Here is a 13535-nt window from a genome sequence, read left to right on the forward strand (position 1 = left end):
TGAGTTAATATTATTTTTATATATGAAATTAATTTATATTTAAAAAATTAATAAAATATCATCTTAAATTTTAAATTTAACCAAAATTACACAAGTACAAAAAAAATTTTCGTCAATTAGCCTAAAATATAAAAGGAACCCAGCAGATCACATTACAACTGGTTAAGAAACACAGACAAGAGAATGAAGACCTAACACAATAGAGAATTGAACGAAGTCCCACTTATAACAAGTACAGATATTTTGAACGTATTCCGCAAATCCAAATACTTGATTTACATGTTGAGCAGCTTCTCCAAGAATAGTCTGGAAAAACTAGAAAAATGAGGGTGAAAAAAAACCATTTTGACTGGTTGATTTCTTTTACAAAGATACAAAAAAGGACTAGCACTACCTGGAAACAGCTCTGAGAAAGGATCAAAACCATTAAGATTATACACCCATTAGTCCTAGAGAATTTAACTATTACTTACACACCTGCGAAACATCAAGCGTCCAGCTAACCTTGACAGCAAACCATACAGTCTGAAAATTAGCAAGGTTGCGCATAGGTGGCGAAACAAGCAGAAAGCAACCATGCTCGATGACACAATCTCTGCTTTGCCAGCTTCATCTCCACCATCAGTTATATTCCTCTTTTTAAGTACCCTTGGAAGGCAACTTGTTAAATTCAAGTTGGTCATCTCATCAAATGAATGAAATTTGATTGCCTAATGCCTAAAATTTTATCCCTCGAGTTCTTCAACAGCTTGTGATCTTACTTACATGTCATCAAAGTGGAAATACTTGGCTACATTCATATGATTTGAAAGCCGAACGACTGCTGAATGCACAACTTCAGAGGTCGGGGACACAGCACTGGGAAGATGGGGCAGGCAAACAGGCAGATAATGCTCATTGTCTCCTGGAGGACAGAAGGTCGATAGAACACAACGGCAGAATATAAATCTGGAGATGGACGCACATCATAAACACATTTGAGTTAGCTCATTATATTCGAAGCTAAAAAGAATTAATGTCATATGCATTTCATAAAAAGAAACCCAAGTGGAGAGGGGAGTAGAAAGGATCGCATTTTCATCACCCAAAAAATCTCATCATTGTAACTTTTGTCCCCTTGTTGGAATTAAAAAAATTTCACATGAATTCAATTCAATTCTTTTTTATCAATTTTCTTATTTGAAATGGAACATTTCTTCTTTTTTTTTAACTTATAAAATTTTCATTTTCAAATAAAATGAAATCATGTATGATTTTGTAAGAATTCATTTAAATACTTTTCTTCCAAAAATGAATCATGTCAAATGCAAGGTGTAAGAGTTGAAAATGGTTTCAGACATAAAAGGCCAACACAGTTTCCATGCATCATACAATAGGAGACCAAAATCTCGTCATTGCATGGTCATCCACTTGTTTGCTTATAGCACATAATACGAGAATACATCTTCACTGGTTTGATAGCTCATCAGTATAACGCTTGCTTAGGAATACAAGGGCATAGATACTAGAACTTCAATCCCCCCCAACCCCCTTCTCCCATCTTCTGAATATTAGAGAGAGACAGAAATGTGTACCTGATAATGAGACGCCGCAGAAATGGATCAGATAAAACTTGAGCCCAAACTAGATCCAGGCTATTTTCCTTACATAGAATCACCTCCAACTCAGAGAATGCACTGGAGAGTATCTCCACAGCGTCATTGTAAACATCCTAAAAGCAGAATCCACTTAGCAAAGAAGACCAAGCAGGAACAGTATGATTATTATACCAATTAAAAACATTATGCAATCAACTTACAGTATCAGTATCAATAGATGAGAGGCCAACCATCTGACAAAAAGCCTCCAGAGGAGCAGTTAAGAAAAAGGTAAACTGACTTCCATTATGTGTTGTATCAACAGCAGGCAGGTTCTTGAAAGCTGGCTTCAAAGGCGAAAGTAGCAATGCACATGGCTCTCCCCTTTCTACACCATGCAAGACCTGAAAATCATCCACAATTCACATTTAAGCTGACAAGTAATCAAGAACTTGGAAGGGCGTAAGAAATGGGAAACTCCTGAAACCTTGATGATACACCTGAAGATGATTAAGTTCTAAAGGATTTATTCCTTTCCAAATAGGCACAAAAAATCTCAACTTATTTGTACAAAGTCATCAGGTTTAAATACGTCATATCATGAGGCTCAACTCTATCTCCCAAATTTAATAAATAAAAGAAGGAAAAATTACTACTTAAACCCTATGGCACTAAGGAAACCTACTAGTTAATCTCTCGATTTTAATATCTCTAATGTTTTAAAAAGTCTATTAGTTAGTCCTTCCGTTAAATATTTTATTATTTAATCTCTATAATTTTGAAAACTTATTAATTGGTTTCTCAAATTTTCAAAAAGTTTACTAATTGGCCCCTCCGTGTCAGGAGCATTTTAGATTTTTTTACAATACTTAACAGTTAAAACTAAGAGAATGACTAACTAGTAGACTTTTTAAAACGTCAGACATGTTTTAATGTATCTTTCAAAACGAAGAGACAAATTATTGAGTTTCTCCATAGCATAGGAACCAAATAATAATTCTCCCATAAAAGAATCAATCCCACCAACTCTCAAACATTTCCCTTCTAAGAAATAAGAATGGAAATGGGTAGGATCTGAAAATTTTCCTATCCTTAATTTCATCCCTCACCACCTATACACATCCCAAATCTGAATAGCACTAACCATATGCTACCGAAACTAACCAAAAACCCATTTAATATTTACATAAAATAAAAAATATATAAATTTTTAAGATGATACTCCAAAGTTGACATATGATACTGACAACAGCACAACAACAAGAACAACTAAGCCTTAATTCCAAAAGACATATATGATGCAACATTAAATATTTATTTTTGTCCAAAACTAGCAACTTACTAATAGTGCATACTAGCTTTATCAGCTGCTAAAAGGCTAGAACAATCTACTTTTCCATGGCTAACATACATTTTTCTCGGATAACATACTTAATTGAAATTTATACATCTACAGTCAAAGCTGCTGTTGTGTATCAATTAAACACATCCACCTAAGCATACCAATTGGTAAATTCCATTTTATATTCATGCACGTGCTTGTATATGCATATCACCAGGCTCAGGGTAACCCTAAGAAGGGTTTCACAAACATATCATTTTGTAAATTTTTTTTTTATCAAATTTCAAATCAAGCACATTATCTATATATCATGCTACAATTTCTAAGACTGGGTACAAGATGGAAGCAACCCTTCAGAGTTCAGACATATAAGGTACTCTCTAAAAAGCCAAATAACTTGGACCATAAACACTATCTTGTTCATAAGGCAGCAAATTTTGGTTTATTAACCATGTAATCCAGTAGAACATATTAAAATCCAGTAAGTCACACACAAGTTATGACAAACCTGCCTTGAATGCATGGCTGCAGTCACTATCAATAATCAAGAAAAGTGGTCTTCTGGTAAAAGGAATTATATCACCAGGGTAAAGTGCATTTGAACCTGAAAATTCAAAAGCAGCATGCATAATCGCAGAATAAAGCATGGGATGTGGAGAAGCAATTGTCTTTTACTAGGAAGTAGCACTTGAACAATGTGCTAGGGGGCAAAAATAAAAGGCCACCTACCAGCAGTTCCTCTGGGACCTAACCACAGGTAATTGTCATGATAGTCACTTGACTCTCGCTTGCCATTACTATGTGATTCAGATACAGAACTATTCTGCTCGCTAATTCTTCCAGAAACAACTTTGTTTTTTGAAGACTTCCTTGAACCTCCAGAATTTTCCATTGGAGAAACATTACTTTGACCAGCCTTCCCTGCATAAGGGATTCATTTAGATCATTAATATGATATGATTAGTTGAATTCTAGTAACAACATGGAGGTAAAATTAACCTGAGGCTGATATATATATTAGCATAATGCTTTCTGAAGGGAGCTCCTCACAAATTGTTGCCATAGCCTGCCCACAAGAGTACTTAAACATTAGACATAATTAATAACAAAAAGGGACATGAAGAAGTGCACAAGAAATGAATGTAAAAATCGTCATAACCATTATTAGGACTAGTGACTGTTCCAATGAGCCTATATGTTCCTTGTACACAGTACCGTAAACTGATTATGGTTTTGGTAATTGTACTACTGGTATTTCTTTACTTTTGAAAGTAAAAACAATAGACAACAGACTACAATTGACAGAAACTACTCCTTATAAGAAAAATAAAATATCTGATCTTTATGAAGTAGACCAGGACAGAATATTAGAGGACAACAATATGCTACAGCATAAATTGACTGTAAGTAAAATGTTGCACTGTTGCAGAATTCACTATTTCACCAACAATTACAACAAAAGAAGCCTAGTTACAAGGAAATATTTATAATAATCACCTAAATATTAGTAGGAGCATTACCACGCACACACCAATGTAACTGCCCTTAAAATGCAAAGTAACTTTCACAAAAATAATCAAATCAGAGCTTCAAAACTAACCGCTAGCAAATGTGTTGCAGAAGGACGATAAAGAATAGCTTTCCTAGGATTTGACGGTAAAGTGGGATCAGTCAAATCTGCAGTAAAGTTTATATCTATTAGTCCAGAAGCTCCGGAATGATCAGTTACAGTGCCATTCTCATATGATTCAACTGGACGTTCGACAGGATGCTTTTGCATTAAAGACCCACTTGGCTCCCATTCCAAACATTGCAGCATTCTGTAAGTATCCAAAGTAATTTCTGCAAATTTAACCTGAAAGTGACAAAATATAACACATTGTAAATATTTCCCTTTGAATGGAAAATACCTAATTACAGCCACATAGATAAAAAAACTATTCACCTCATTCCGGTGATAACTTGTCAGGACTGCATCTTTAAACTTTAGGACCTTCCTTGCATGGAAACGTGCCACATATGGATGAGAAGTTGGATGAGAATCAAACAGGACACAATACCGCAGAGGTCTGATATTTGCAAAGGCAGTATCAACTTCCAAAAAGCGGACAATTTCTTGCACCACTAGCTTCCACTCTTTAAAGTTTGTCTCCTGCAAGTATATATCCATAACTGTTGATCATGCCACTAGCAAGTAGTAAGGACCAGCTATAAGTCAAATACAGCAATTGCTCCTAAAAGCACTTGAGCACAAACACATAGACACGTGTAAATTTTAGAGTTAGCTTAGCTAAGAAAAATGACATATTTAAGAAATGTCTCCAAATTCATTGTCAAGCATCTGTCATGATGTGGGATTTTTACTCAATGGCCATTTCTAGTAAACAAATAATTCTATTGCATATAAATCTGAAATTTCCTATTATACCCCCTAAACTTTTAGTTAAATTTCACTTAAAAATGTGTACATTGCTCAAGTTATGACTTACAAGAAGGCATTTTTGTTGTGTAAATACACAAAAGAAGCAAGTAAATTTGCATAGTCAACAAATTGCACTCCTGTATTTTTGTCATAGTATGGAGACCAACTCTTACAATTTACATATCACCCTAACCCAAACTGACTTGACAAGTTATAACATTGTGAGAAATACTTAATCCAACCCAAAAGCCTAAGTTAATTAGTAAAGCCAAACATCACATTAAGCTTTAATCTCTTATGTGTCCACATGGGATTTTTAAATCTAACATCCCCCTCTTGACATGTGCTAGATCCTATCAACACATGGCACAAATGGATTACTGGTGAAGAAGAAGAGAGGGTGCAATTGGTCCCGACAAACACGCATTTCAACCCCTGTTAACATGTGGAATAGACATGGCAGGACATGGGAGTACAAAGAGATTGGGGTGTTGAGCCAGATTTCATACCATGTGAAGGACACCCACTCCAACCCAAAAGCTTAAGTTGGTGAGGTCTAAGAATATTGAACATTGATCTATTATATGTTTTTCCAACGTGTGTTTTTTCGTAAGACCAATGATCCAATGAGTTGCGACAGTTGCGCCGCAGCAAGGGAAGTAAGCCTAATGAGGTGATATTAATTATCCTGAACCCCTTTTTATCTTTTCTAATGCTGCACAAATATGTAAGAGAAAAGAGGGAAAAACAACTATAGAGGCAGAGTTATATAGAACCCCTTCACTATGTCACTTTCAAACTTTCACTTCTTCAAGTGTTATAAAAACAATCCAAATTTCAAGAGTTAACTTTTTATATGATCTATTGACTTTGGCCTTGACATTATTGTAAGCTGTATTTGAAAAGTTAGCTTTCTCTCGATCACATATGCCAATATGTGCACTCATATGGAGCCATCATATTAGTGCTACTTTCCCCTTTATCTTCTACCTCCTTTCCTCTCTCCTCCAAAAAAATGGAACCAAAACCCACATCACCAGCCTGTTTCCCAGCAATCTAGATACCTCAACTATTGCCGTTCCTTTTCCTTAATGTGAAATTTAACTTCACTAAGAAACAAAGTAATCATTACATACATCCAGAGCATTGAAAAACATGATAGCTTCTAAGACATCTATACCTCACACATGATCAAAGTCCAAAGTTTTTCCTAATTTCAATCAGCACAATGACAGCTATTAGTTCCTCCATTCACATGAACCCAAAAGCTAGAGATCAGCTACATAAATTACATCACCCATAACCTTTAAAAATAGGGTGTATATTCCTCGGGTCAAAGGAAAGTATTTGCAGTTTAATACTCAAAACAAGTAGCCAAGCTCAGTTAGCTCTAATGAAATTAAAATAGCAATCCAGTTTTTCTCAAACTTCCCATTAGTAGAGACAGAACAAATTCACTCACACCTTAACCTTTACCAGTAATTAATTCATCAACCCAGTTAATCTACATGCATACTTTTGTAATATTGCATCTCTGTAAATGGGCAACAACAGCCACGGGTAGGATCTGACGAATCAACTGCCCTTAGCTATGATATATAATGCATAACTGAAGTATTTTATATTTATATATATATATATATATAACTTGCAGTTGCAGGTCCCATGATACCTACATGATGGATCTAAATAATATGGGACATAGCATCATCTTGATTAGCAAACAAAAAGTTTAAAAATAAAAGAAAGCAAGAAGGGAAATCCTCTTGGTTGCTCTTTCTCTCCAATAAATGGAAAAATAGCTAAACCTCCTTAGCACAATGCTCCCTTTGTAGAAAAGCTAAAATAGTTGTCTGGTCTAGTCTGTGGTATTAATCTTTCAAGAAATCCAAATAAACAAGGAAATCTAGTTTTGTAGCAAAAACTAAGCTCTCTTGGTAACAAAAATTAAACAATTATCTGTTTCATGGTTTTAATTTTTCAAGTAAAGCAATGAAAAGTAGGAATCTAATTTTATCAAATTTGAACTAATTTCAACAAAAACAAAAAAGAAAATAACATATAAAAAAATCACAGCTTTTCCTTCAGCAACCAAACAGTTACCTATTCACCTCAATCCCACCCAAAACACCAAGTCTGCGAATAAGCCTTAAAATTTGTCCGATATCACAAAGACGGCAAATTGATTCCTATTCAAGCAAAGCCTACCTGAAATTCGGTCCCTACAATCACTGAAAGAAGAGCTAATTCTCACCAAAAGAACTTTTCACAATCTCCAATTCCACAAATTCAGCGCCAAAAAGTTTTAGTCCTCAGACACTAAGGAGAGCATACTAAAAAATTATTAAAAAAAAAAATCAAATAGACCACCAAAACCTAAAGGGAGAGATAATTGCAGCTAAAAGCACCAAATAAACATACACATTATTAGCACATAAAGATTTACAAAACAATATTAAATTAAAAGTACCCGGAAATTTGACTTGCTATCATCAACGAGAGTTCTAAACCTGTCTACGAGCGATTGAACCATCTCGGTCCGTTTCAAAATCAAGGAAACGAGCAAAAACCGCGCGTAAAATCTCAATTCCTTAAATCTCACACCAAGATCCTTAGCTTTAGCTCCTTCAAAGTACTTCCGGTGCAAAATTGCTTCATAGAACACATAGGCTTCAACCAAAAACCTCGAATCACTCGTCCTCATATACTGGTTAAAGTAGAGTTGGCCGATCCGGCTAGCAATCTCGCCTATTTCCCAGCGTTTGAGACCGGCCTCGACCAGCTTCGACCTGTTCTCTTGCTGGTACTTCCATAGACGCATGTAGGCCTTGAAAACCTTCTGGAAGTAGTGATTCTGAGCATGTCCATACGACGGGAGGTCACGAACCCGAGCGAACTTCCGGTCCGCGCTCTCCACCAGAGCTCGGAAGGTCTGCGAAACGACGTTGCTCTGGGCGGCCATGAAACGGAAGGGGAAGGCAAAGGAAATGTCACTACCGGAGCAGGAAGAGGTTGGTTGTTATCATCGGAAAACGTGCAGAGCTCTAGAGAGAGAGTATACTCTTGTTTTTTTTGGGTGTGAGCTGTGAGTAAATGGTGTCAGCGTGATATATACTTTGCTTTCTGGCTTTATTATTTTGCAGTTATAATAATTTTTTATTTGCTTTTTTCCCCATTTTGTAATTATTAATTTCAGTTACCTCACTGGAATACCGTGGCGGCGTCGATAGAGAAACTTTTGAGCTCGCTGTTGTGGGGGGCGTGGGGGGCGATATAAACGGATAACTGTGTTCTTTTAATGATAGGAAGATTGCTGAAAATATTGTTATGAGGGAGATAATTGTGTGCTCACAAATGCATATGAGATTGTTGATTTTTGATCGTTGGATGGAGATCCAAATCAACAACATGAGAATGATTGCTTGAGATTTCCATTAGGAAGGAAGCAATAATTATTTAAATTTGTCATTGTATTTTGTTTATCTATATTGTTAAATAAAAAATTCAAAATGTTTAAATGAGAAATTTTCATTTATCTAATCTAATTGCACATAATTAATAAAATAAATTGAAGCTTGAAATATATTTTTTTTGCTTTTTTTTCACGACGGAAAAAGCTTTTTTTTTCAGATAAAATAATGAAAAAGATTACAACTACAAGGAATCCTATTCTGGAAAGTTTGACAACTCTCCAAAAGTCAAACCTAATTCCTCGTATGCTTTTGACTTTTGCAATTGTGGAAGTTCTCTGATATCGACCGAGTTGTATAGAGAATCCAAAGCTTTTGACATTTCCAGTAAATAATTATACATTTTAATTATTTATATTCAAATTTCAAAAAGAAATATTTATATTCAACAATCCATAATTGACTTAGCATATAAATAAACTTTTAATTGCTTAAAAAGAATTAATTAACCTATTGTTTAGTTTTAAAATATTACATAATTGACTTCAAATAAAATTGAATGGTAAATACAGAATCTGTTCAAACAATTTGAAATTTAGATTTAAATATTTAATTTAATTGTTGAGCTCATAAATATTGCTAATATCTTTGATGTTTAATAAAACTATATAATTATTTTTTATATATAGAGATGTAGTTATTATTTTATTATACAATATAAGAATTAAAATATAATTTATAAGATATATATATCATATCTTTTTATTAATTTATAGTTAGTTTAATTATTATTTAGAATAAATTGTAGCTTATTTTTTTTAATTTAATAAAATATCTATTTTAATCTCTATATTTTTAAAAATTTATAATTTAATTTTTAATAATTAAAATTTATAATTTAATTCCTGACATTAAAATTAGATATAATTTACCGTTAATTTTTATAAAAATGATGAAAATATTCTTAATATTTACTCCCTGCAAAGAGAAAAATAGAGGGATTAAACTACTAATTTATCGAATATTACAGTGGTGGTCTGGCGTCACAACACTAGGAGAAAATTTAGCATTGACCGGGCAACAGACAACGCGATAGGTCCAACGGCCGAAACGTGTCTATCTTCGACAAAGGTAGAAATCATGTGTGGTGATTGCACACTAAATCTAGTTACTTTGAGGTCGTTGAAGAGGGATGTCGTGTGATTCCAGTAGATCGCGCATGTTTTCGCGATGCTGTCCATTTTCAAATTCACATGTTCTTTTACCGTAGTGTTTCTATTACCGGTATAAGATGGTATTATCGATTGCCAAGGCGGACGCCTGTTATGACGGTCGACAGAATCGAGAGGAATTTGTTCCTCTTCTCAGAGACAAAGAAGACGGAATGATCGCCGACGGAAGAGCAATGATTGCTCGGCTTTCCATGTCTACCAATGTCTGACCAGGCCATATCGTTGATCGTTGCGCTAACCCACCGTCGGACTTGGACGAGCTTAGTCGTTAGTTGGGTCACGATGATGGTGTTGACCGTTCAACATAAATCCAACTCTACAATATTCAATAAATTCAATATTGAGCAGTTTAATCTTTCTGCTTTCCTTTTAACATTTAGTTTTTCTATTTTCTCTAACTCAAAAAGTAAAGACTAAGGATATTTTAATATTTTTTATGAAAATTAACAGCAAGTTAACCTAATTCTAGCTGTAAAAACTAAATTCTAGTTTTTTTTTTCAATTTTTAAAAACTAAATTATAAATTTTTAAAAATAAAAGAATTAACAAATTCATTTTATTAAACTAAAAAAACTAAACTGCAGTTATAATTTTTAAAAATAAAAGAATTAACAAAAACATTTTATTAAATTAGAAAAACTAAACTACAGTTATCTTACTATTTATAATATATTATAATTATTTATTATTTATTATAAAGATAAATAATTTGTTGTACAAATAATTAGTTTAAAAACTAAATTTATTCATTAATAAATTTTAAAACATAATATAATGTAAATAAAAATAAAAAAAATATCCTAAAAAATAACCACTAAACTGTTTTTCCTTTTAATTTACTTGTGTGTCAATTTTTTAATGACTCATTATATACAATAGTGATATTCCATAATTTTGCCATAGTAGAGTGTTGTGACTCCTATTATCTTTTTACTACATATGTATTTGATAATTACATATTTGACCATATTAATTGATGCAAATTTGTATGGGCTGGATTTTTTTTCATGATATTAATTAGCATGATTTTTTTTAATTGATGATTATACATATGGCAGCATAACAAGGTTGATTTAAAAAAAAAATTAGAAAAATTAATATTTAGTTTTTTAATATAGAAAAATTTATTAATTGATCCATAAATTTTAAAAATTATATTAAAATCTACTTGAAATTTTAAAAAGTTTACTACTTAATCATTCTTCCATTAATTATAGATGTTAAATGTTGTAGAAAAAGTTAAAATACTTTTAATACGGATAGATACCGATTAATGAGTTTTATTATACTATATAAGCTAAATAGTAAAATATTTGACAACCGAAACTAATTAAATAATTAATTAATAAATTTTTTTAAAATTTTAAAGTTGTAATATCAATCAATTAATTTTCTTATATCATAAAACTAAATAATAATTTTTAAAAAAAATTAAGCGAAGTCTTATATATTAACTTTAATAAAAATATATAATTTTAATTTTGATCATATTTATATTTTCAATGTTCTAAAATATACACTCACAAATTTAGCTTCGCAATATATTCATTAAATTAAACTTCGAGAGATCTCAAGTTCAATATCCAATTTTCTTTTTTCCACTTTTATATGTGAATGTAACACAAATTCAAATTAATTTAGTATAATTAATTTTAAGAAATTACTATTTGATTCTTTTATTATGAGAAAATATATATTAAAATATTTTTAATGTTTTAAAAGATCTATTAATTAGTCTCTCCATTAATTTTAACCGTTAAATATTTTAATATTTAGTCCCTATGAAAAAAATTTATTAGTTTGTTTTTAAATTTTATAAAAAATTTATTAATTAATCTCTCTATATCAAAGAAATTTTAGATTTTTTTTTAATATTTAACTGTTAAAATTAATAAATAGACTAATTAATAAATTTTTTAAAATATTAAAATTATTTTAATATATTTTTTAAAACTCATTGATCAACTAATAAATTTTTTCATAATATATAGACTAAATGGTAAATTTACTTTAATTTTAATTGAGATTTTGATTTGGAGACATCCCAACTTTTCAAGACAATTCTACTATCAGATATTTGACAAAATGGAGCTCCTAAAAGTTAAGAAAGAATGAAAAGTAAGCTTGTGGGAGAAAATGCAAAACCAATAAATGTGGGGTATGAATGGGAATGTGAAAGCCAAAATAAGAGAATGTGGTGGTTCAGGCGGTAGCTAGTGGGTTTTTTTGTTTTGGCTGGCTTGACCTGAATTTCTGAAAGGAATGTTTGTTGCAAGGAACAAATTTGCATTTTTCTAAGATATGTGGGCAAAAGCATCACAATCATGACCCATAAAGGAATTAAACTCTGTCCTATCCACCACCCACTTCCACCCATTTCTCTCAAATCAAACAAACAACATTCACTTATTATCCTCACATCAGCTGCCAGATGTACTCATTATATTTCATATGCATTTACTAAGCTTGCAATGACATAAATGTATTTATAATAGTCATTTCGATATTTGAAATTTTGATACGAAAAAATAAATAATAAAATAAAAAATTTTAAAAATGTATTCAAAATTTTTAATATTTAAAATTGAATTCAATGACTCATATCAATAATAAATTCATTGAACTATAAGCAGACGAAAGGTGAAGGAATGAAAAGTGTGCATTCATGAAGAAGAGATTATGGCAATTTAACACTACGACTATCTATAAAAACTTCTTCGATTTCCCAATAACTTTGTCTTATGAAAGTTGTGGGTGTGAAGCCAAAATTGCAAGAGTTGTTTTGTGGGAGAATTGTCATCAGGACAGCTTCCTTAAGACGCATAGATTACCCGATTGCTGTAAGATTTCTAGCCTGTAATTAATGTGATTGTTGAGAAATAATGTCCAGCTAGTTATTATAGTTAGAAGTGAACAGTATTCGGTTCAAATCGAAAAAATCGACCGAACCGAATTGATTTAAAATTTTGATTCAGTTTTTTATATATTTCGGTTCGGTTCGGTTTTTAATTTCAGAAATTTCGATCGTTCGATTTTATTTTAATCAGAAAAAAATAAAAAAAACCGAACCGATTAGTGATAATAATATATTTTTTCAATAATATAGAGAAATTAAATCATATTAAGATTAAAATATTTTAATTAAATTTTAAAATACTAAAAATAAAGTGTAAAAAATTATTAAAAATTGAAACCGATCAAATCAAACCGAATTGAATCGAACCAGACTGGTTCGGTTCGATTTCTGACCAAAATAAGTTTGGTTCGATTTTTATAAACACTAAAATTTTGATTTTTAGTTTATTCGGTTCGGTTCGATTTTGAACCGAACCGACTGAATACTCACTCCTAATTATAATTCAATTTGAGGATCAAATAAATTTTAACATAATACAATATTATTTTTTAATAATATTTTTTTATATATAATTTAAGAATTTAGTATTTTAATTACCATAAAAATTTATATATATATATAATAAACAATTTTTAAAATAACAAAAATAAGTTTTATCATATAAAAAAGTATTTTTTATTATTAAAAATAATATT

At 31.5% G+C, this 13535-nt stretch overlaps 1 protein-coding gene across 2 annotated transcripts; it reads right to left on the minus strand.

The window, feature by feature from the left end:
• Positions 1–207: 207 nt before the first annotated feature.
• Positions 208–8552, minus strand: LOC110630389 (protein SCAI). Of its 2 annotated transcripts, XM_021777865.2 has the most exons (9): positions 7812–8537; positions 4865–5071; positions 4520–4774; positions 3919–3985; positions 3649–3840; positions 3432–3523; positions 1799–1981; positions 1575–1711; positions 208–948 (listed from the first exon to the last, which is right to left on the minus strand). In XM_021777865.2, the coding sequence occupies exons 1-9, from the start codon at positions 8301–8303 to the stop codon at positions 762–764; spliced, it is 1812 nt and encodes a 603-aa protein (XP_021633557.1). In that variant the 5' UTR covers positions 8304–8537; the 3' UTR covers positions 208–761. The 2 variants fall into 2 exon arrangements, 1 of the variants encoding a protein (XP_021633557.1); XR_002490380.2 differs by lacking the exon at positions 208–948 and having other exon boundaries at positions 3428–3523; positions 7812–8552.
• Positions 8553–13535: the final 4983 nt, after the last annotated feature.

This window comes from Manihot esculenta, chromosome 13, assembly GCF_001659605.2.
Source record: "Manihot esculenta cultivar AM560-2 chromosome 13, M.esculenta_v8, whole genome shotgun sequence".
NCBI lineage: Eukaryota > Viridiplantae > Streptophyta > Magnoliopsida > Malpighiales > Euphorbiaceae > Manihot > Manihot esculenta.